We start from the raw sequence: 25,249 nt of genomic DNA on the forward strand, positions 1-25,249 counted from the left end.
AAAAAAAAAACACTCACAAATAAGTGTACAGGTACAATCACAGGAAGTGTGAACATTAAATGACTGGACAGGTGGTGTTACTTTCCATCTACTGTAATAAATCGTTTATTTTGCCCCGATTGCCTGTAAGCGCGTGACCTGCAGCCTCGTGAACGAGTCTGGGCTGCGACCGGAAGTGATCTAATTCCAGACCCGTTCCAAGCGGCCCGAAAGAATCGGGGGGGATTTCTATGGTAAGTAATGATATTTGTCTGATATTTCATCTAATTTATCCGGTTCTGTTAGAGTATATTTTAATAACTATTTGTTTTTGCGTGTAGTTATTAGCTTTTTACCAGTAATTTCGTGTTTTCTTTAAAGAAATGGAGATAACAAGCTAGTGTGCTAGTTTAGCTCTTTTAGCTTTTTAGCTCCTGTAGCCATCTGTTTCATATGAGTAACTTTAAATTAAACAATTAATTTTCTCCGCATTCAGTTACGAATCATGTTTATACACAAACAAATACAGGAATTTACATGACTCAAATCTACTTGGTTTAAGTGAACAGACCAGGTTTGGGTGTGACGTCATTAAATCCTGTCCCGTTGTGCGACGAACCTTGTTTCTCATTGCATGACAGAGACGTTAACATTCTTTAATGTTTTACAATTAATCAATTTGTTCATGCGTTACATTTAAGGTTAAGGGAATATGCGAGGTGATATGCACTGCACTGCCCCACCCCCTAAAACTATAAAAACGTCCATACATTCTTTTTAAATCTTTGACATTTACGCCATTTTAATTCATCTACTAAAGAAGTTTCACATTGTCCCTCACTGTGTTCATACACATTTCATAAACACTTTAAAGAATGATAGAGTGGTGTGTGTGTGTGGGTTTGCAATATAGATTCCTATGTCATTAATCCCCTGAAAGAAACTGAATATTAGTTTGTGTGTCCTTCATCACCATTCATTCCCATCCCTGTCTGATTTTCAGGAAGAGATGTCAGGAGAAAGTGTGGTGAGCTCGGCTGTGCCGGCAGCTACAACACGGACCACCTCCTTCAAGGGGTCTAGTCCCAGTTCCAAATACGTAAAGCTGAATGTCGGGGGAGCGCTGTACTACACCACCATGCAGACCCTGACCAAACAGGACACCATGCTGAAGGCCATGTTCAGTGGCCGTATGGAGGTCCTCACAGATAGTGAAGGTAGCTGTACTGTTATAGCTGCCTGAAGAAGTATTCAAGTAGAATGATGAAGCATATGAATGCAAATGTGTGGTTCTGAAGCGTCCAGGTATCACTTTTTTTTAACCTCTTGATCTTTCTCCAGGCTGGATTCTGATTGACAGGTGTGGGAAGCACTTTGGGACCATCCTGAACTACCTCAGGGATGGAGTTGTCCCTTTACCTGAGAGCCGGAGGGAGACGGAGGAGTTACTGGCAGAGGCAAAGTATTACCTGGTGCAGGGCCTGGTGGATGAGTGTCAGGCAGCATTACAGGTAGAGTATACATGCTATAGAGAGACTGCATTAGGGCAAGAGAAACCTGAGAGATTTGTGTTTCTCCATTTATTCACATAACGGTTAAAAATTTGGAATAGTTACGATTTTTAATTTTCATTAAAAAAAAGCATCTTATGCTCAGCAAGGCTGAGTATAAAAAATACAGTAAAATAACTGAAATATTATTACAATTTTAAAAAACTGATTTCTGTTTTACCCATATAATAATATAATTAATGCTGAAAACAGTTCTTGCTGCTTAATACATTTTTTTTCAGGCTTCTTTGATGAATAGAAAGTTCAAAAGAACAGCATTTATTTGACGTAGACATCTTTTACTGTATCTTTGATTAATTTATGTATCCTTGCTTAATAAAAGTATTAATTTATTTTCTTTCTTTTTTTTTAAATCATACTTGCCTCAAACGTTTGAGTGGTAGTCTATCACGGTTTCCACGAAAATATTAAGCAGCAAAATCTACATTTTCTACATTGATGATAATAATAAGAAATGTTTCTTGAGCACCAAATCAGCATTAAAAACATTCTGAAGGATCATGTGACACTGAAGTAATGGTTTCTGAAAATTCAGCTTTGCCATCACAAAACTTAATTACATTTCAAATTTATATTTTAACTTAATAATATTACATTTGAAATGAATATTTCAGAATATGTTCAGTTTTTACTCTATTTTTTTTTTTTTTTTTTTTGGATAAAATAATTGCAGCCTTGGTGAACATAAAGAGCATAATTATTTAAAAAGAAAAATAATTCCAAACTTTTGACCGGTAGCGTAAACATTAATGAGCACACCAAGAACTCATCAAATAAGGTAAATAGAAGTTCGACCGTACATGCTTGATGCGAAGGAACAATCCTCATTGGTTGTTGTGACACGCAAGAACGAACTTCATTGGTTTCTTGCATATCAAGCAAGCACGTTTTAGCGTCCATTTACTATATTTGATTTGCTCTATGTGTGTCGATGTTTATATGTGAATAAAAGCCTAAATTATATCTGTTTATCATATAAAGCGATCACGTCTCTTAAAAAGACAGATTAAACCACTCAATTCTTTTTGAAGTGTCAAATTTTTGGTGTAATCGATAGGGGTGGGAAAAAAAATCGATTCTTAGATGAATCGCGATTCGGGACGTGGACGATTCTGAATCGATTCACAAATGTCAAAAATCGATTTTCAAAAAAAAAAAAAAAAAAAAAATTTTAATAACGTAACATTGAAGGAACGCAAAAGGCGGAACTCTGAAGCGGACGTGCAGTGCGCGGACAGTCTGTGGCGTGCACATAACAGAGACGCGCACATAACAGACGCATGATGGCTGAGCGCCAAATCCGAACGGCACCAGAGAATGTCTTCGTTAAAAGCTAACGTATGGAACATTGGCAATTTCATTGTGATCTATTTAGTATTTTTTTGTATGAGAGCTAATTTCTGTATTGTTTAGTTTTCACATCAATATGCTGTGTAAACCGATCTGATCTGTATGCAATATGTGCAATGCCAGTCACAAAAAGTTACATTTTGACTGTAAGTTACTCTCTGCAGATGTTCATTCACTTTCTTTGCTATTTTTGATTGTGGTATACAGCAAACATTTCAAGTCATAACTCTTTATTATTTAGTTGTGTATAAGTCAAGAGCGACTTTGTATGTTACTAATTATTCAGAATATGCATAAGTCCACAAGCATTATATGATAGCTTCTGGTACATAATTCTATATTTTTGAACGAAAACTGTTCGTGAATTTGCTACAGCAAAATGTTTGGTTTTTTTTGTCTAAAGGATTATATTGCTCATTGGAAATTACAAGAGGATGTTGGTTAGAAGTCTATTATTAAATGCTAGAGATTCAGAATATGCTGAAGTTTGTATTAATTTACTACAAGTATGCTGCTAGTACAGGCACACATTTATTTTCCTGTTGGTTCTCAGCAATGTTGGGACATATGCTGGCAAATGTAACCTTACAGTTGACTTGCCAAATCACTTCCATTTGTTTTATTAATACAATTAATATAGGAAGTATTGGAAGTAAGTTCGTTATGGGTCATCATAAATACTTTGCTTTAAAAGTACCAAGTAAAAATATTTTTTCAATGTTTTTGATAAAAGGCACTTCCCTGAGAATTTAACTTAATAAATGTGAAAAAGACACTTTAATGTCTCCGTTTGTCATTCTGTATTGCAAAGCAGATGAGAGTAGATCATGATCAGAAACCTGATTAGAAATCATTATGAATAAAATCGAATTGTTTTGAATCGAAAATCTTTTTGAATCGAAAATCGATTTTGAATCGAATCGTGGCCTCAAGAATCGGAATCGAATCGAATCGAATCGAATCGAATCGTGAGATGGTAAAAGATTCCCACCCCTAGTAATCGACCAAAACACATCCCTCAGGTTTCATTAAAAATATCTTCATTTTTGTTTTAAAAATGAATGAAAGTTTAATGAGTAAATGATGAATTTTTGGGTGAACTAACATATTCCATAATTCCATATTCCGTAATGTTTTTGTTTTAATAACATTTCAGAACAAAGATGCGTATGAACCATTCTGTAAAGTTCCACTGGTGACATCATCTAAGGAAGAACAGAGGCTCATTGCCACTGCTAATAAGGTACAAATGCTTCACAACCATGTCGATCTTAAATACATTTTATTTGCTTATGCCCACAGCAGAAACTTGACTTGTCTTTCTGTGTGTTTGCAGCCTACAGTCAAACTGCTGTACAACAGGAGCAACAATAAATATTCATATACAAGGTATAATTAGCTGAATTTCTTACAAGGTTTGGGTTACTGGGACACATACTGCTGAGCTTTCACCTGATCGATTTGCCCTTTCTCTTTGTAGCAACTCTGATGACAACATGTTGAAGAACATCGAGCTGTTTGACAAGCTGTCTCTGAGGTTCAACGGCCGAGTGCTCTTCATCAAGGATGTAATTGGTGATGAGATTTGTTGCTGGTCTTTTTACGGCCAGGGCAGGAAGATTGCAGAGGTGTGCTGCACCTCAATAGTCTACGCTACTGAGAAGAAGCAGACAAAGGTAAAGGGTGATCAGTTCATCCACATAAAAAAATCGGATAATTTATCCAGTCTATCATCAGGGTTTCTGTGGGTTTTTAAAAAGTCTCAATTTGCCCTTCCACAAATTAAGGGCTTAAATTAGAGCAGAAATTCTTAAATGAATGATGTCATGGCATTAAATGTTGCATGCACTGCAAAAACGTATATCTTCCTTAGTATTTTTGTCTTGTTTTCAAATGCAGATATTTGTCAGTGGGTATGAAAACTTTAGATTTTTCTGATCTGAACCTATTGGCAGCTATTTGCTCATTTTAATCATTAACACTTAATTTCTCAGAAAACAAGACTTATCTTTTTGCTTCTTAAATAAATGTATCTTCATTTAAGAATCTTTAGACATTTGTTCTGGAAAACAAGATAAAAATACTGAGGAAGAACATTACTTTTTTGCAGTGTGATCATAGTACAGTAAGTTATTTCCATATTCTAGTGGTTGGGAAAGTCATTTAAAAAAAGTAATGGAGATCTGTTAGAAGTTATATTTTCAAACTTTGAAGTGTTGCTAATACTACTCATTGTGTGCTTCCTAGACATTTATAAAACATTGACGTATTGTTCCCCTTAATTTATTCTGTACATTTTCTTTACTTGGTTTCTTTACTAGGTTTTACCTGCAGAAACCTGTTTTTATTTAAGATCAGAAACACAACTGGCATCTAAAATATTGTAGGTTTATGTCACTCACCTTTTTTAATGCTTCCCTCGATCACAGGTTGAGTTCCCAGAGGCTCGCATCTATGAAGAGACCCTCAACATCTTGCTGTACGAGTCTCAAGATGGCCGAGGACCAGACAATGCACTGCTGGAGGCCACAGGGGGCGCTGCAGGTCGTTCCCACCACATCGACGAGGACGAAGAGAGGGAGCGCATTGAAAGAGTGCGGAGGATCCATATCAAACGTCCCGATGACCGCACTCACCATCACCAGTGACCCTACAGTTTCACCACGTTTCAGTGCCTTAACAACTACCAGCGCTTCAGATACGCTCCTGTATTTGCACACGGACACGTCAGTTAAGTTTATACTGAGTCTGCTTTCTTAGAGAGACAAAGGAATACTAGTTAGTATTGATAATGTTATATAAATATAGCATATAGGGCAGTGCAGCATTGACCTCTCCTCAAACGGCAGTTGTGCATTTGAGGACCTTACTAAAAAGTTATGGGATGGCGTTAGTGTGAACAGAAGGGTAGTTTTACTGCATTCATGACATTCCCTTAACGTTTTGCCCTATTTGCTATTCATAAAGCAAGTTACAATTTGAATATATCAAGTTGATCAACTGTCATTTAATTTGTAGATTTACAACTAATGAATATTATCAGAATTGAGTTGTTAGCCATAGTATTCTTGTCTATTCTTTTTTTATTACTTTTTTTCTGTTTGATTGAAGACTGTAGGGTTCCTGGTGCCTTATAGATTAATACTGCGCTTTTGAGTGTTTTTCTTTTGCGTGTTGTCATAGATGTTGGACTTTTGTAGTTTATGAGTTTAGTTTATCCCCAATTAATTGTTTTTGTTTGCTTTGGCGCTTTGAATTGAAGTGTTGGAGCAAGCGTTTGACAGTGCTGATAGTGTCTTACTGAGATTTGATTTGAGTTCCAGCGAATTTCACTGGCCTTGAATGTGTAGTCCAGTGATCAGTGAATTCAGTGAAGGAGGATATTACTGTTATTATTATGGATTTTCAATCCAGAGCTCCCCTATGTTTACACTCAGAGGAGAGTGTCATAAAAATTCTTAATCTGTCGATTTTCATTTTATTATGCTTGTGCAAAAATATTTGTGCAAACTGTCACTTGCGCTTAATCTGGATGCTTCATTTGAGTGCTGGATTTTTGAGAGGTCTGTATGAGTTTGGTCAACAGAGGGCAGTATAGTGTTATGGTGCTTTCACTCATGTACACGAGGCACTTTTAGATGATCAAACCCAGAAATCAGCACGTTTTCAATGCCCTTTGAGCTACAATCAGTAAACTACTAGAGTAAACTCGGATTATGCTTTTAAATACTTTTCTGATGCACTGTATTAAATTCCATCAAGTTAATTACGCGTCTGGGTTTCGTAAGTGATCACATACAAGAAACTGAGATGTAGTCAGAAGCGTTCGGTTGTATATCTGTAATTGAGTAACGGACACCAAGTATGAGAGTGTAATCAGAGACTCGGCCACGTCAAAGAAGCTTCAGGAAGTAGAGGAGCACGAGCTCTCTTTTGCTGCAGCGTGTAGCGTCACAGATTGTTTGTGCTCATTAGTTTTATCAAATGTGTATTTAAAAAAAAAAAACTATGAAATCTGTAATACTGTAGAGAAGTTTGTACAGACGTGCACATGAATTAAAAAAAAGAAAGAAAGTTTTACATACAAATTATTTATACACGTTATCACAAATAAAGATTTCTACAAATTTTGTGGACCAAACTGCTTTTTTCTTTTTCGTTCATCTTTTATTTCTGTGATTTGTATGTATTGGTATAAAACAATATTATAAACATGGCTCAACAACAAAGCATGAAAATGACCAAATAAAATATTTAATTTACAAGAAATGTCATTGCAAAAACTGTAATCTAAACAATTTGGACACAAATAGCTTTCTTTTTCCTATAGCTGTAATTTTCCATTTGTACTTCCAGTGATCAATGGTGCTTTGTATCTCCATATACTGCTCTCTTAGTGGTCTGTTGTGTGTGTGCGTGTGTATCACATTTTGGGAGGTGGAGAAAGATATCTTCTTCCATTAGGATTTCCCTCATGAAATATACAGAGACTTGGTGACCTCCTTCAGATCATCGAGACTTGATCCGTGGAGCCACCTTTGATAATGAAAGAGTCTAAGCACATGAACAATCATGTTAAATTAAGCAGAAATAAAGAAATAATTACTTACCACCATCAGATGACCATTTTTGCCTTTATAAATCATAGGATCTTGGCCAGTGCTGAAGTCCACACCGCTCTCCTTTCCTGCCTGGATCTCAAACTTTATGCTGCGAGAAGATCAGATGTTAACACGCTATTCCCAAATGAAGATTACAGGTTGGAAAATAGGTGATGTTAGTGTTTTTACCTTCCCTGAACGACCTTGATGTTATTCTGCTTGTTTGCAATCATAGCCAGTTTGGTCAAAGCTTCAAACAGGTGGTCACACTGAAGTACCAGGTCCCCCTTGGAGAAATGAAACTACATTAGTACATGCAAATTAAGCATGACAATCTGTAACATTTTACCACGGAACAATTTAGAGTTTACATACATCCTGTGAAGCTTGGTCTGCTCACCTTCTGTTTTGGCTCATTAAAAGCAACATGAAGGATCATAACGGAGTCACCCAGATTACTGACTGAAGCACCTGTGTGCACAAGAAATTCACTCTGGACTCTATTCTCGCCACTTTGCAAATAAATGTTACAATAAAACACAAATAAATATATAATGCAAATTATTGTACAAAGTATTATTTGTATACATATATATATATATATATATATATACAGTACAGGCCAAAAGTTTGGAAACATTACTATTTTTAATGTTTTCGAAAGAAGTTTCTTCTGCTTATCAAGCCTGCATTTATTTGATCAAAAATACAGACATTTTTTCAATTGATTATACTTTAAATTATCATTTATTTCTGTGATGCAAAGCTGAATTTTCAGGATCATTACTCCAAGCTATCACATGATCCTTTAGAAATCACTCTAATATGATGATTCATTATCAAAGTTGGAAACAGTTCTGCTGCTTAATATTTTTTCATAACCTGTGATACTTTTTTTGGATACTTTGATGAATAAAAAGTAAAAAAAAAAAGAAGCAAATGTTTTAAAAATAGAAATCTTTTGTAACAACAATATACACTACTGGTCAGTAATTTGGGGTCAGTAATTTTTTTTTCTTTCTTTTTTTGAAATAAATCAATACTTTTATTCAGCAAGGATGTGTTAAATTGATAAAGATAAAGATTTTTTTTTTAAATAAATGCAGTTCTTTTATTCATCAAATATATGAGGCAGCAGAACTGTTTCCAACACTCATAATAAATCAGAATATTAGAATGATTTCTAAAGGATCATGTGATAGACTGGATGTCACATGTGACACGGAAGACTGGAGTAATGATCCTGAAAATTCAGCTTTGCATCACAGAAATAAATTATAATTTAAAGTATAATAAATTGAAAAACCAATTATTTTAAATTGTAATAATATCTCACAATATTACATTTTTTTTCTGTATTTTTGATCAAATAAATGCAGGCTTGATGAGCAGAAGAAACTTCTTTCAAAAACATTAAAAATAGTAATGTTTCCAAACTTTTGGCCTGTACTGTATATATATAATACAAAATAGTTATTTTAAATAGTAATAACTAGGGATGAAAATTTTGGTCGATACCAATAACCCTTTGTATTTGAAAGCCGATAACCGATATATTGGCCGATAAATCTAAATCCATTTTTTTTTATACTTTTTGAGAGCCTGATTTAAAAAAACTAAAGTCTCACCATTAAAAGCCATGACCCAAGCACACAATTATAATGTTCTCAATATAATTTTATGTAGCCTATATGACAGACTTGCGCTGCACCTTTTTGAAGTGATTTCAATCATATTTCAAGCAATTCAAAACCATCATGATGAACTGTGCGCATCTGAAGTGTCTCGGCTAAAGGAAATAATCCATTATTTATCGGCTTTAATATATCGGGAAAGTTTTTTTATCGGGCCAATAACGATAACATTAAAAATTATACCGATATATTGTGAATCCCTAATAATAATCTTTCACAATATTACTGTTTTACTGCTTTTTTGATCCAATTAATGCAGCCTTGATAAGCGTAAGAGGGTTCTTTCAAAAACGTTAAAAATCATACTGACTCAAAACATTTGAACAGTAGGCTAATGTAACTTACAGAACTTTCTAAATACACAAAATATACATTGTCTCTATCAGCAACAAAAAAATCAATGCAAAAAATATACTATTAGGAGTACAATATGCCCATAAAGGGTACACTTTATATCTTATCTACCTCTAAAGGCTGTATACTGGTACCTCAGAAGTACACTATTGTCCCTTAGTAATGTAGGTACATAATGCACCCTTTAGGGGTAGATAAGGTACAAAGTTGTACCTGTGCAGATACTGCCCGGGTAAGAAGCTTGAGGAATACTACACGGAAATAATTAAAAGGAGACCACTTTAAAAGTTCTGTAATGTTCTTTTATTTCACTGAGTTACTACTATGCATATCATGTTCCCTTCTGAACCTACCTTTTAGAGAAACATAGTCCACTCTCTGTTTGATCTTAGCCTCTTCCACCAGGTATACAGCTACCTGCGTGAGAATAAGTTGCCTTTGTCTGGGTTTAAATCCATTCCTGTCATACTTGACCACAGGAACGCTGTACTGCAGAGAGAGGAGGTGAATGGAGAACAGGTTCTTATTCTATTCTGCATGAATGACAACTGGGCCTTATTAAAGATTCTGATTTACCTTGATGCGTTCATGTCGTATAGTCTGAAGAACCCTCATATTGATTTCCTGTTCATCTGGTACATGGAACAAAATGTGTAAGATATGCAAAAAGATCTGTGCAAAACTGTTAGTGTTTTTTTTTTTTTTTTTATGTAGAATAAACTGTACTGACTGATTCTAGAGTCCACAAAAGGAACAGCGATGCTCGGAGGATAGCTATCCTTCTTTCCCTTAAAGATGGCACTGGTTACTACTTTTTGTTGCAGCTGTGAAAAGATATAGCATTAACCAGTTAATAAACTGGCTGAAAGTGTACTTTAAAAGACACGAAAGTCTGTGACAACAGTGATAGTGACCTGTGCTTTTTTCTGTGGCGTAATTCCCCGCACATACTTCCTCACCATCATACGTGTGTGCAGCTGTCGTAGAATATCTGAGGTCTACAAACAACAGCGTCAGAGACTTTTCCAAATTGAAACACTTATGAAAGTATGCATACAGTGGCCCCAAAAGCATTTGGACAGCAAGACTGGGTACACAAATGTAACTAATAGATATCACCATACTCCCCCAGTTGATTGATTACATAAAGAATTTCAAACATTATTTTGCTTCGGAAGTTTTCAGAAATTGTGTTTAAATATGCAAATGAGGTATTATGCAACTAATTATGCATGGATTTGCATACATTTTCAAGAACAGAACATTGGGTAAATCCAGGTTCAAATTCATGTTTCATTTTAGTCAGAGGTTTTTACAGAAGGAATTTTGATATGGGAAATGATAAATGAGCAAACCCCTCTGTAAAAGCCTTCAGAATATAGAAAGGAATAAAAGTCAAATAGCCCTCAAAATTGACCAGTGCATTAAAAAACAATGTTTTTGCCTTAAGCACTTAAAAATGAAGATTAGATAACATAGCAAATCAAGTGGCAATTATTTTGATGCCACTTTTAATGCAATGAAATTTATATAGCCTACATTTAAGTTTGTCTTAAGTGCTCTAGGCTTACAATATCTGTTCAGCTGTTCATTCCCTGATTGAGCAGTTTCTATATTGTACTGATCGCACTATACCTCTTATCTTCCTTTTAATGTATAACTTATTTTGTTTTAATTTATCCCTTTTTATTGTTTTGTTGTTGTTGTATTTTTAAATAATTCATACAAGATTTGTATGAAACTCACTTTGAATTACCATTGTGTATGAAATGTGCTATTAGTGTTATATACATAAACTTGCCTTGTCTTAAGTGTTCTAACACTTTTTGGAGCCACTGTTGGGTTCCTCAGATCTTAGTAAGAGAGAATTTGTGAATACCTCTGTCATGACTGGGGGAGGTGTCAGCCATGTGGTCTTGTCCAGGACGGTTTTTGGTAAGTTGCCTTTGAGTCTATTCAGGTAGCTCTGTCGGACGAAGGCCAGGTATTCAGAGTTGTCAGTTGTTTTTGCATCACGTCTTGTCATATAGCCCTTAATAAACCTGCATGGAAACATCATGTCATAATGGGAATGCCATCTCACCCCTTAAGTGAAAGGTTATGCACCTGGTAAATAAGGTGTATTAATATATGAAACTTAATATTACTAACTTTTTAATGACTTTCACAGCCCAGGCTCTGCGATCTTTCTCTTTGCGTGCCTGCGCTCCTCTCCAACATGACTCAATTTTTGTAGCTAAATGATGGCAAAAAACAAGATGAATCACGTTATGAAAATGCAAATAGCGCATGTATGCATGCTATAATAAATAGACTTCCTATTTCAATGGACTGTAATAATATTCTGTAATATACTTCAAATAATAGCAATTATTGAAAAGCTGTATTAAATCAATAAATACTGTTACTTACCAGCCTCTTTCTGTTTTCGAAACTCTCCTTTGGCTCTGTAGCCTTTGTATTTGGCCTGTAGTTTTGTAGCTGTAAAAGCAACATTAAAATGTCTATAATATATATATATATATATATACACACATTTGAAAATGTTTCTCTTGAATTCTCTGTTGCTTACCCAGTTGATTTTTGCAGATTTCAAAGGCATCTTCTATGGCAAAAAGTGTTCTGGCATATCGTATAAATATCTTTGTTCTGTAGAAGGAGGTGATATTAAAAATGTGGGGTGCGTCTCAATCAGCTCACTAGCTTTCCAGGTCATGAATCAGAATATCGCGTACACAAATTCGGGCACTGGTAAGGGCCATGGCTCGCTACACATTGGGACTCTGTCGACTCTATTTCCGCAGACATGACAATGTCCTCAATGTACAACATCACTACTGGTATTTATGAACAGCAGAACGGATATCTTTCTGACATTATTTTTTAATCAGAACTTCAGTTAAGGGAACAAAGTGAGCATCGATGCTCCCTGGTTTTCACAGTGCATTGTGGGACTTTTTAGGGATTGAATGTTTCAGTGCACTGGAAGGATTTTGCAATTGAGGCAGCTCTTAAAATGGCTGATTAGTGCCCTGATACTGAGCTAGAGAGCTGATTGAGACGCTTACCCAAAGTGTAATTCAGGTTTGCATGGTCGACAACAGATGCTAAATGTTTATTATTCAATTGTAAAGTAGGAAGTCTGAAACAGCTCACCTGCCCATTTTATACTCATCAGGCTGGTAGCCTAGATGTTGCACCAGGGTTTCGACCCCATCTGCAGGTACACCTCGCCAGTGGGGCCAAGTGGCAGGACAAAGTGCTTTATACCTTAGGAACATTGCATATGTTCAGTATTTCAATTCCACTAATGTTGAAAAGCTGACAGCTGTCATATCTGAGTATGTGAGCGCATTGAATGCTGCCACTATACCTCTGTAGAAAAACCTCATATCTCCGGCGATATGCAAATCCAGCTCGTCTGACCCTCAGGTGCTCCATTAACCCCAGATATTTCACCTGGTGTCTGACCAGAACTTCATCAAACTTGCCTGTGATATAACAAAAATGCATTTGACACACAAAAGTAAACAAACGTGTGCTTTTTCTTGTTATAATAATACTGGTAACTTTGTCTTTAACAAGTTTCTCACCTGGCTGTTTATTGTCATTGGATTTGAGGCAGCGCACGTACCACGCATCCTTGGCCGTCAGAATCTCCGTCAGCTGCAGAAGACTGTTCTTAAACTGAGTGGCCACCTACACATTTCATATCACAAAACAGATTAAATGAGATGTCACATTTAGTTAGATATCATATGAGCTGTCACAGCAGCATTTCTTTTTTTAATTCTTTCGTTTTTTCAGTTTTCTTGGTTTAAAATAGCATTAGTAGGCAACACTACTCATGCAGCAATTTGTAGAAAGACCCGTTCACAACAAGAACGATAATTATAAAGATGACTATAACAATATCTATATTATAATCTACACCAGCAGACAATATCGTTCTGTTTATTCTAATAAGTGCACTGCAATTCTGTCGTCTGTCGCTTTAAATGCTCGAGGTCTCAAACCAGGATGGATTTTGATTGGCTGTCAATGTTTTTATTGTTCATCAGTTGGAAACAGTTTTTTACTATATCGTGTCTCTGTGCCACCATAGTTATAGTTGTGGTGTGAACTCTGCAATTCTTTTACATTTAGAACGATTTTTTTAACTTTATCTATATCGTTAGTTATCGTCCTTGGTGTGAACCGGCCTTAAAGGCTTGTGTGTATTTTCAGTACGAAAATAATTCCTCGATCACATACAAAATTTGCAATATAGTGTCTGTGATCTGGGTTTGATTGATTGATTGATTGATTGTGTAATCATGTTTTAAATTTTGCATTATGTTTCAAACATGATATGCTACATTTTTGTCACATGACCTTACTATGTTGCATGTGTAATTCTTATTATTTTGGAAATAACTATTTTAAAAACAACTATAAATAAAAACTTTTCTTTTGTGCTTTTATTCCAAGTTTGTGTCGAATTCAAGCCCAATCAAATGATAATGAAAAATCTTGAAATTACATATATAATATCAATGGAAAGTCAAGAGCATTGCAAATACAGTACATTAGTGCTTTACTATATAGCACATTTTGGCAAACAAAACATCTGGGTATGCCAAAGCTTACTGTGGTACGAGTACCCAAAATTAAATTTGTACAATTTCATATCATCTTAAAAAATATGTATTAACACAGTGAGGACTCACTGTCTCAGGTCTTCTCCTGCTGTCTCCCTCAGTGGCTGGAAAGCACTGCTGTATTATTGGGTTCTTTGACAGGCGCATCACCTGTTGGTTACACATACACAAATGCAGACACATAAGAAATACACATGTGCACACACAATTACTGCCATTAACTCTTGTAGGACCAAAAGTAATAGAAGGCAAATAATTATGCGGTTTTTTGAGCCATTTTCCTTTCATCCACCCTCACCAGCGTTATCCTTTATTGTACACCCTGTGCACTTACATCTTTGATGTTCTTGTACAAAAGATCATTGTTTTTGTCGATGAACCCTGTTGAAATGAGACAAGAAGAATGGATCATAAAAACAACAGGTTGTGAAAGCCCAAAAAAAGGAGTATTTTTCAGAGGTTTATTTATCTGAAATGTGTTTTTCTTCTCTTACCCACAACACAGTATGTCACCTCTCCTGCATAATGAAGAAGACGAAAATCTCCTCTCTCCAGAGACTTACGGGTCTTCTTATCTGCCAGTTTATGCCTTCAGTTCACAGAATAGCAAAGGAAATTTCTCCAAAACCAAAATCAAATGAAATCACTAAAAATACCTAAATTAATCTTTTTCAGATGGGAACTATTTATGATGCTTAAATTTGCACATGCATTAAAATAATAATTTGTATATGTATACAAATACATAGGGTCACAAACCCCCCTTTGAAGATCCATTCGCTCTTGGTCTGCTTAGAAATACATTTATGATTACCTTTTTTACCTTAAAAGTTATTTTTAACTTTTATTGCAGGTTATTTGGATGTGTGTTTCCTGGGAATCCTACGACCTTGACATTGCTAGTGCTATGGTCTAGTGAAGTACAATAACTTTCTTTTCTTTCTTTCTTTTTTTTTTCTGAAGGTTCTTGGCACTCAGTCAGTAATTCTAGAACTTAATTTGTATTTGACCTTGATACAGAGCGAGTAACACAACATCACAATCTCTCTATCTCCCAGACTGCTGTTCATCAGGATGTCAGTCAATACAAGGCTTAAGAGAGACAATGTAGCCAAACCAGGGGGTGAATGCTTCAGTTTCAAATATAACAAGACTTGGCTGATTCTTCAACATCAGAGGCTTGTAGTGAAGAATCACACTGCTGATAGTTTCTAGCAGTACTGAATTAATTAAAAGATACATACGCAGAGGAACACTTGATTTGTCACATACAATACTGATTTATATAACAAACTCACGTAACAAAGTGGGGATGATTGCCCATTTTCTCTTCAAGTTTCTCAAGAAAAGTGAGATCCGAGGCATCACCTGGCCTCACACACTCATCATCCTGAAATACAAAAAGACACAAGTTCTCCCATGCAAATGCTTCAGTTTGCAACAAACAGGAATCTTTAATTTCAAGAAGTGAATTATATCTATTTATGCCTCTTCAGTGTGTAAAGACAGTGTTCTCATTATTTTATACCAGCACAGAGATGATTCCTCTGTGCTTCTCCTCCACCAGGTCACAGATGATTTTATTGTTGAAGAACTGCACCGGCTCCCACTAAAACACAGTAAAAGAAAATGACCCTTATTCTCTTTTTCAAACTTAGGATATTATTCTATAAGTGGTGTTTGAATGATGAATGAATGATGTGCTCTTACTCACCCCAATTCCTTCTGCTTCATATTCCTCCTGTTCAGACTTCAGCGTCAATTGAATGAAGAGCTGCTGTAACTTCTCATTGCAGTAGTTTATGCAAAACTGCTCAAAACTAAGCACACATAGACATAAAATGAACAAAAATCTATAGCATCATGCACACAAAATATTTTATTTTTTAAATCTATCTATCTATCTATCTATCTATCTATCTATCTATCTATCTATCTATCTATCTATCTATCTATCTATCTATCTATCTATCTATCTATCTATCTATCTATCTATCTATCTATCTATCTATCTATCTATCTATCTATCTCACTTAATTCCAAACACATACCTGTTAACAGTGAATACCTCAAATCCATAGATGTCTAACAATCCAATGACTGTCTTCCTGTTAGAATCCTAAAAAAAAAAGTATACTTAAGCAAATTTCAGGTACATTTTAAGTATAATTTGTGTAGTAACTATACTAATAACTATATATTAGAAGTATACTTGTAAGTTGTAACAGTAGTAAACTTTGAGTACACAACGAGTTTACAACTAAGTTTTTCGTTTGTTCTGCAACTATACTACAAGTGAACTTATATGTATACTGATAGTTTACTAATCAAATACTTAAACAGTTTTTAGTTCATGAAAGTACATTTTGAAAAGAATGAAGAAAGTTGTTTAAGTTTATTTGATAGTTTGATAGTTTTTTTAAAGTGTTTTTTAAAACTGAGCAAACCACATCCAGTGGATTTCAGCTAAATTCTACCAGTAGATTTACAGTGTAACTAAATTGGCTTCAAATGGTAATTATATGGACTTTTTTTTACTGTTGTCCTCTTACTTTATTCTCCAGAGACTCATTGATCCGGTTGACCAGCCATGTGAAGGCACGGCCATAGATGGCTTTGGCCAGGGCATCTCTGGCATAGATAGCGTGATCAACAGTGAACGGACTCAAAACCTGGAGGTCAGAAAGACAAGATTCAACAAGGATTTTGGTTAAAGACAGTACACTTCATTAGTACATTTCACAATTGTCCTTATTTTACCTCGTCTGATTTGGCTTCAATCTTTCTGAATGTAAGAGCTTCATTAAGGATCTGAACATGGACCCCTAACAGCTGAACATAAAAAAGGAGTGTTACGCAGATGTGAACTTAGAGATTGTCAATGTTTAACAAAATTAAGGGTAATATATAATAAAAACTGGGTCACAGTTTATTTCGATATAGTCCACTTAAGACATTCTACTAACTTTGCTACATGTCTAACTACATGTCAACTAAGTCAATAATATGCAAGTACATGCCAACTAACTCTCTTTAGAGTATTAGTACTGTTAGGTTAGTGTCAGGGTTAGTAGAATAAGTTGAATAGGTTCTAGCAAAGTTATTTATAGTCAGTAGAATGTATGTTGGAGGACCATCAAAATAAAGTATAAGCAGATAGTCTACTAATGCTCTAATGACTGGTCGTTGACATGAAGTTGCAAAGTTATAGTTTGTAGAATGTCTAAAGTGGACTATCGAAATAAAGTGTTACCAAAAACTGACCTTGGATACCCAGCGCAGAGCTGCATTAGAATTTAGAGTAGCATAGCCTTTGGTGTCTCCATCAAAGTGCACATTCCCCAGATGGAGCACACTAGCTATGATCCCAAAAAGGTTCTAGTATATTAAAGAAAAAGTATCTGTTTATTATCAAAGGCAGCGTCCATCATAGTTGCACATCAGATCATTTAAATCGACAATTTTTTTTGCATTTTAATAATTGCGCCTCTCCTTACCTCAATGTCATTAGCATCAAAGTCAATGACCGATAATGCATTTTTGACAGTTTTCCAGTCATTCTTGTCATTAATAGAGCTCACATTGGAACATTCTCCCTATTAAGACAACAAATGTATTTATAAAAACACTGGAGAGTCTGATTCTTCTTAGATTTCACAACCATTTTGTAGTTATGTTGCACACCAGATTTAAAATGAGAAACCATACCTGCACTAAATAACTATAACGTTTAGTGTCCTTCTCTAAGCCCAGATGCCTCAGTAGGTCTTCCTCTCCTCCCTCCACCAGCTGGTAAAAGATATGAAAGTTTCTCTCACCATGGTTTTGGTGAACCACTCTAGACTTTTCCAGCAGGTAGCTGAGTATGTGGCCACCAACAGCATCTCCCTACATATTAAAATCAAGTGTGAACCTTCTTTAACATGCAATATTATTGATGGGATGAAGTTAGAAGGCATATATACCTGGCTATCAAACTGGATGTCCATATACTTCCCAAAACGGCTGGAGTTGTCATTTTTCATCGTCTTTGCATTTCCAAAGGCCTAAAAACAGATTTGATGAATGCATGGCATACATATGCCAGGCCTATTATGAATATTGTTGTTGGACTGACCTCTAGTACAGGGTTGGACATAAGCATGCGGTCTCTCACAGTGTCGAGTAAGGTGGAACTAGGGCAGCTGACTGCATAGTACTGCAAGATCTTCTTGGAGGCCTCTGTTTTGCCTGCTCCGCTCTCCCCAGATATCAAAATAAAGTGGTTGTTGGCTTCTGATAGCATGGTGTGGTAGGCATTATCCGCTAATGCATAACTGAAAAGGACAAAAGATGTACAAAATGGTCTAATTTATTTTTAAATGTTTTATTGACTGGTTTGGCAATAAAGCTAAACACTTACATATGAGGGGGAAGCTCAAAAAAGTTCACTCCCATGTAGAGGTCCATTTGTTTCTTGGTATAGATGTCCAACTCTTTGTATGGGTTTACAGATATCAGCAGAGTACCTATGTAAGTCTGTGAGTATGGAGATGTCTTTTGATTTATAAAAGATATACAATCACAATGAAAAAACCCCTGCTAATTAACCTTTGTTTTTCACTCACGTATATCAAATCCTCTGTGAAACGTTTTTTCAGATTGTCCAGGAAGGCTGTTTCACTGTTGTGGGCGTCAAGAAGCACAAAGTCCTGGATGCCAACTCGGTCTCTGGCAATCAGGGCTCCCTCCAAGTCCAACTGACCCAGTTTAACCTTTCCTTTCTGTCAATCAGACAAGCACAACACTGACCATGACCCAATGCAATTTGTTTACACTGACCAAGTCTATAGGATTGTGTCATTCTACATCCGTAAGGTTCAGAAGCTTAGTACTATTTAAATCAGCAAAACAGGCCTAAAGATCAATTTCAGACAAATAATCAGTGACTCATTTCCTGTAAAATATTGGTTGTGGATAAAGAAATGGCAGGACTAAAATGAAATTGGCTATTATAATGCATTTCTTCAGCTACCGAGTCTAGCGACTCTTCACCCTTTCATTATAGACTTGCTGTCATGTTGAGACTGAGCCCGAGAATCGGGGTCTAAGGTCTCTGATTAAGTCACGATCAACCAACCGCATAATCCCCTGCTGATGTTTAACTAAGTACTTTATAATGCTGTTCTCTATTGTACAGGCTTTTGTAATGAGATATCATCTGCAATGAGTAGACCATGTTCCTGTCCCTATGAATGACAATATAAGAAAGAAACTTTTGAGGCATGCATTAAATTTGTGCATTTTTAGAAGCAAGATATTTTCAGATTTCCAGTGGTCCTTACTTTTCTTCAGAAATTTGCTGTAATTTGTCCTCTTCCCATTTTTTTTTAGAACCCTGGATATTTGACTTTCATATAGCAAATTAGAAGAAGAAACTGAAAAGAAAAGAAAAAAACCCAAGTCTAATCTAACGACTAGAAGCCCCCAAAATCTCCTCCGCCCCCTTTTCACCCCCATAAACCTCATTAGCTCTGAAAGGGGCCAGTTTTTTTGTCCTGTAAATTCCAAAGACGATGGACAATAAAGAAGCTTTTAAAATGCAGTCTACATTCCATTACACATATTCTCTCTGCATATCCTTTCAAAATTTATTCATTAGAAAACATTTAATGTCACACCGAATTTCACACTGGGCAGTCCCAGGACAATAGATGAGATTTGGCCTATTTGGGCTGGTGCGGGCTGGTTGGATGTAGAGGGGGAGAGGGCAAAGGAGCAGAAGAGGGAGAGAGAAAGAGGGAGATATGGAGGGAAGGAGGGACAGAGGAAGGGAGGGAGGGGGTTGCTTATATTTGTCTGATCTGAGAGCTTCTGAAATGAGGCCTTCTTGAGACAACAGGACAGACTAAATTGTGCTGTAACGGTCTGTGTCCCGCTGCTCTCTGAGACACTCATTTAGCATGCCCTCGGGGCACACAATGGAGGCTTGTTCTGAACGCCGCAGTTATACGAACACCGTAATCAAGGGTACTGTGTGTGTGTTTGGGAGGGGGACGTATTTCTCAGATGGGAGATTTTCGTCCACCTGTCCGCCAATAAAATTTTCATCCCACCGCATGCACCCCTAAGTGGTGAATCACCACCCACCACCTCACATCACTTCACGCCCCCCACCATTTCATGTCCTCACCGACAACCCCAAAACATGCCCCTCCCCCTCTCCCCCTGCTTTAAGCCAAAGGGGCAGGTGAACAATATCATTGAAGATCCCCTATTTGAGATGTCAGAACCAATCTCAATCTCAGCATTATTGTGGAGACTCCCCCTCTCTAGTTTCTGTCCCCACATGGGAACAAGCTGAACTCAATGTCACATGAGGAACAATGGACAGAGGGGATGCAAATGTTTATAGTGTGACACTTTCAGTGTGATAAGACTCATGGACATCAGCACAGGAAAAGACTGTTCCTCTTCTCAAATGAGAGACACAACTGAAAGCAGTTACTCTCATAGAAACCTGTATGGTTCACATATACAGTCAAAAGTTTGGACACACCCACCCTTTCCTTATTATTATATAAATAAATTGTTTTTCTGAATAATGAAAATACTTTCAAACATTTTAGTGTAAGCTTTCAGATCATATGAAACATACAGTCAAGTATTCACATCACATAATAATAATGGGCATGTTTCTACAATAGATAATTCCCAACCAATTAAATACCGTAAGCACCAAACAATCACACTTTAGTCAAAACTATTAAGGTCAACCATATTTTATTCATTGTATAGCCTGTACGAAATCCAAGAGCCAAAGCCAAGAGATCAAGTTATTTTCTTTAGTTAGAAGCTTTAGTTTTTCCCTTATAAAGAAAATGAAATAATTAAGAAATGGTCGCGGCTGAGTTGAGATGACCTCAACCAAATCAAAGAGAGAGGGAAGGAGAGAGGAAGAGAGAGAAAGATATGGTAAAGACATCCTACTCCTCAGCAGGCCTGGCCAAGAAAAGGAAAGACTAGACATAATGGGCAATCGTATCACTCTCCTAAAGTTAGCAGTGAGGTCTAGTTACATCTCTCTTTCTAAGAGTAAAAAAACCTGAAGTTTTGTCAGATTTACAGCTTGTGATCAATCAATGGGTGACATGTTGGAGCTACACTAGCACATTGTGCTACATTGAAGCTTTCACTGTCAACTGTGTACAAAATAAAAGCAAACAGGAAGTAGAAACTGAAGAGAGTATGAGAGCATGTTAATGGGCACTTTGAATGCTGAAATGTATTGCTTTCTTTTGATCTTTCTTTTGATATTTTCTTTTCATCATTGCTTTTATTTCAATGCTTTCTTTGCTGGCTGATGTACAGATAATAGCAGTGAAAACATGCTGAGCAAATATCTCTAGATGCATGCAAACAGATCCTACCTGCATCTTGTAAGCTGATTGGTTCAGCCGCCGATCAAAATATGGGAACTAGTCGCATCCAGACCAACTTTGTACTAAACAATCCTTTCACCTCGAGCTAGAGCCAAGCAAATCCTTCCATCCCAACTCGTGCCATGGAACACCCTAAAATTCCACTGTGAATCTAGAAATGAATCTTCAGTGAAATTTCTCTGAAAACTCTGAAACTTGCTTGCGGTCCAAACTTAGGTGGCTCAAACGTGGAGAGGATGTCCATCTATAATTCCAGTGCTCTTCACAGTAATGACCCATGTTCTGGTTGCAAGGCCTGGGTATTTAATGATTCATGGACCAGTCAGGAGGGGGTTCAGAGAACCAGAGATCTTATTCAGTGCTTACCTAGGTGTCTACCACTGCACTGGGTGTAACACAAAGATAAAGAAACACGATCTGGCTAAATGTGGATATCAACCCTTCCCCCAGTCTTCTACCGCTGCTACGGTAAAACCAAACATTACAACAGAGCGGCTCCTGTTTCTGATCTTTGATTAGGGAAATAAATTAATGGTTAATTAACCACTGTACATTCAATCTGTGAGTTTGAAAGAGACGCACAATAAAGTTGTCATTTGGGCTGACAGCACTCCTCCATGCGCTTGGCCACTTGAAGCCAGCTGGCTCAAGACTCAACCAGCATATGTTAGTCATTCAATCACAGCTTGTCCTGTAATTTAACAGAGCCAACGAACAATTACTTCATGTGGTTCTTGGATGGACTAGACTTTATGAGGTTTTAGACAGCGACTATTACTAAGCCCAACTTCATTTTCCCTTTGCCTTGTTATCTGACTCATGCTTGAGACGACTGACTGGTGTCTCTTTTCGCTCCACTAATGACCCAAATAATCCAGTAGAAAAGATTGAATTTCCTACTGCACTTGCCTTGAATCTCAAGTGTGAGAGATATACTGTATCAAGCTTGACATGCATGTGATATTCAGTGTCACTCTTGCTAATTTTCAACAAGGTGACAAGTGAAGACCGTTTCCTTTGAAGTGCACTTGAACTTTATTTATATCAACTTAACCCTGACTAAATGAATATTCCAGGTTCAATACAAGTTAAGCTCAGTCGTTACAACTCATCCCTCATGTAAAATAAATAAATAAATCGAAGTAACAGTGTTGCACTAACAGTCCTCATAAAAGAGTAGGCAAAAAGTACCCGGATGACCTACTTCTTCCGGCGAGATTCTAAAGTGTGCATACAATGGACACTTTACTATCCCATGAGGCCACAGGAGACTATTTGTGAATGGCAGTGAAACGACGTAACTGACGCTGGTAGGTCACATGATAATAACAAAATGGAGAAGGTTGTACGTCCAGATTACATTCTACACACATTCATACTATATAGAGCATACTTTTTTTAGCGCTCGTGATGTAATTACTTATTTAAAAGAAGTACCTACTCAAAATAGTATGCGATTTTTGACACAGCCCGTGTCTACACTAATGGTGTTACAATAATTACTCTGTCAAAACTTGTGCATTATTTGACTTTTAAAGCTGTATAAATCATTGTTTTTACATTTGTTTTATGGTTTATGGCATTGCATTGTCGTGGTGAAAAAATTGTGAAATTGGATATAGCTTTACACAGAAATGGTCATTATTTTTTTGTTATGTAAAATCATGTTAACACATAGGGCCCTATCATACACCCTGCGCAATGCGGCACCAGGCGACGCAAGTGTTCTTTGCTAGTTTCAGCCTGACGCAGTTATCATTTTCACGTCTTGCCCCACGTTGTTTAAATAGCAAATGCATTTGCGCCCATTTGTGCGCCCATGGGCGTGCTGGTCTGAAAATTAGGTGTGTTCAGGAGTATTGTTGGCACGTTGCTATTTTGAGGCAACTGAAATAGACTGCACCGTTGACCAACAAAAACCTTTTAAAGGGAATAGGAAATGAGACTCTGATTGTTTTTTTGCACGTTATGCCCAAAACACACCCATTACTCATTAAGAGAACAGGGACAACCCTTTTAGACCATGCACTGGGCACGCCAACCATTTTTCACGTCGTCAAACTAGCAAAAGTGGATTCAGACACGCCTTAAGTACACTTGCGTCGTGCGCTTTAGACCATGTGCTTAGATCGTTAAAATAGGGCCCACATTGTTTATGGCTTGTGGCTATAATTTAATAAGTATTCACTAATGGATGTAAGCACCTCATTGTAACCAATATTTCTGCAGGGTTTTTTTTTAAGACTTTCTTCTGTGGAACATTAAAAGAAGATATATTGAGAAATGTTTTTTGCTCATACATTGAAAGTCAGCTTTCACCAAAACTGTTTGATGACCAACATTTTTCTAAATATCTTCTTCTGTGTTCCGCACAAGGGTGAACACACCTTTAACTTGTTATGAACCTGGAATATTCCTTTAAACTCTGTTCAAAATAACTGTTTGCTTTCATCAAATGGCCTTATAGTTCTGCATGTATTGCAAACAGCAAGGCCATTGCACTGTAAAGGTAGGACTACACACACCCTTCTGTCCACAGTCATATTCACAGTTGTCCCATTCACAACCTCTGTTGTCAAGGCTACCTTCGCCCCCTTACACCACAGGCCCGTTCTGCTCCACACCCCCCCTTTCTAGTAATGCTTGTCCAGCCTTAACAGGCTTTGTGCTGCCCACTGGGCCCTGATGCAGCACGAGACCCGGCAAATCCTATTATACAGGAGTCACAGCACTTGATTTTCCCATTAGAGATTCCAAACGGAGAATAAGGGTGTATTATAACACCGGCTTTGCCGCGTTCCCACCGAAAGTCCCACCTCACTCTCTCGTTTTCATGTTCTCTTTTCTCAGTATTAGCTGTGTTTCATCAGAAGGCTTCTTTTTTTTTTTTTTTTTTGCTGTTCGCTTCTTGATGAGCAGTATGAGATAGAAATGACAATAAATAGAAAAAAAATCTGCGTTCTACCAGTAATCATCATATTCTTATTGGTTTAATTTTAATTAATGAATATTCAATAAAAGCTTCTAGACTTACCAAAGAAGTATCTGAAGTGTCTTTTCAATTTATAGGTACTCTCCACATGCCATTGTGAGTGTTCCTGAAATACACTTTTACAGAGGTTGCCCGAGGCATCTTCAGATAAATTATCCAAAAGACAACCGTTTTGACATGAGACAAGTCGTTTTTAAAGGTGTTTAATGAATAGCAGAGAGAAGAAAGCTTTCATTTACTCTCCCTGTCAGAGTTTAGATCAGCCATGACCTGCTCATATGGCCAAAGGTCAAGACTAGTGTCAAGAGGTGACCTGATTGGTGACCCCCAAGACGTGGTGTTTGAACTGGAACTTTGAAGGTCAGAACAGGAACAGAAGAATAGGAGGTGACCACTAACACAAGGGGGCCCATTCAAATAATTTGAGAGTTACAAATGTTTTCTATGTATGGCAAGGCACACTATTGCATTTTTGCTAGTCAGTGATGTATTAATATTAGTAATCACGGTGTAAAGTGTGATCATGTTTAACAAACATATTGAATCTTGTTACATGATAAATCATCGCACAGAATTTAGTTACCTGCAGTGTTGTAAATTCTTTCCCCACCTCCCCTTATTCAGGTAGTTTAATAAAGACTACTGTA

At 36.8% G+C, this 25,249-nt stretch overlaps 2 protein-coding genes across 2 annotated transcripts; one reads left to right on the forward strand and one right to left on the reverse strand.

Annotated features, from left to right (window-relative positions):
• The first annotated feature begins 86 nt into the window (after positions 1 to 86).
• kctd10 (potassium channel tetramerization domain containing 10) lies at positions 87 to 6,937 on the forward strand. Its single transcript, XM_084413823.1, has 7 exons — positions 87 to 233; positions 983 to 1,196; positions 1,321 to 1,490; positions 4,057 to 4,143; positions 4,237 to 4,289; positions 4,381 to 4,576; positions 5,330 to 6,937. Exons 1-7 carry the CDS (start codon positions 231 to 233, stop codon positions 5,546 to 5,548), a joined length of 942 nt encoding a protein of 313 aa, XP_084269949.1. The 5' UTR covers positions 87 to 230; the 3' UTR covers positions 5,549 to 6,937.
• A 336-nt stretch (positions 6,938 to 7,273) lies between these two features.
• Positions 7,274 to 19,032, reverse strand: myo1ha (myosin IHa; the record flags this gene model as incomplete). The annotated part of the gene is given in 33 exon segments (XM_084413822.1): positions 7,274 to 7,436; positions 7,511 to 7,610; positions 7,691 to 7,788; positions 7,902 to 7,972; positions 9,903 to 10,038; positions 10,126 to 10,181; positions 10,280 to 10,373; positions 10,464 to 10,547; positions 11,429 to 11,591; positions 11,701 to 11,785; positions 11,962 to 12,030; positions 12,122 to 12,198; positions 12,706 to 12,819; positions 12,923 to 13,040; positions 13,143 to 13,248; positions 14,259 to 14,339; positions 14,524 to 14,570; positions 14,684 to 14,778; positions 15,488 to 15,579; positions 15,718 to 15,798; positions 15,904 to 16,009; positions 16,241 to 16,308; positions 16,742 to 16,861; positions 16,950 to 17,021; positions 17,454 to 17,567; positions 17,687 to 17,785; positions 17,898 to 18,077; positions 18,155 to 18,235; positions 18,307 to 18,505; positions 18,592 to 18,707; positions 18,797 to 18,955; positions 18,959 to 18,991; positions 18,994 to 19,032. Coding segments are annotated over 33 exon segments (3,180 nt in total). The 3' UTR covers positions 7,274 to 7,409.
• Positions 19,033 to 25,249: the final 6,217 nt, after the last annotated feature.

The sequence above is a fragment of the Rutilus rutilus genome, assembly GCF_951802725.1.
Source record: "Rutilus rutilus genome assembly, chromosome: 7".
Lineage (NCBI taxonomy): Eukaryota > Metazoa > Chordata > Actinopteri > Cypriniformes > Leuciscidae > Rutilus > Rutilus rutilus.

What these genes read in the sequence shown, in the direction of transcription:
- kctd10 (XM_084413823.1), top strand. An exon ending in TCATTGCCACTGCTAATAAG is followed by an intron (nt 4,144 to 4,236) that starts GTACAAATGCTT and finishes GTGTGTTTGCAG; the next exon opens with CCTACAGTCAAACTGCTGTA. An exon ending in AATAAATATTCATATACAAG is followed by an intron (nt 4,290 to 4,380) that starts GTATAATTAGCT and finishes TTCTCTTTGTAG; the next exon opens with CAACTCTGATGACAACATGT.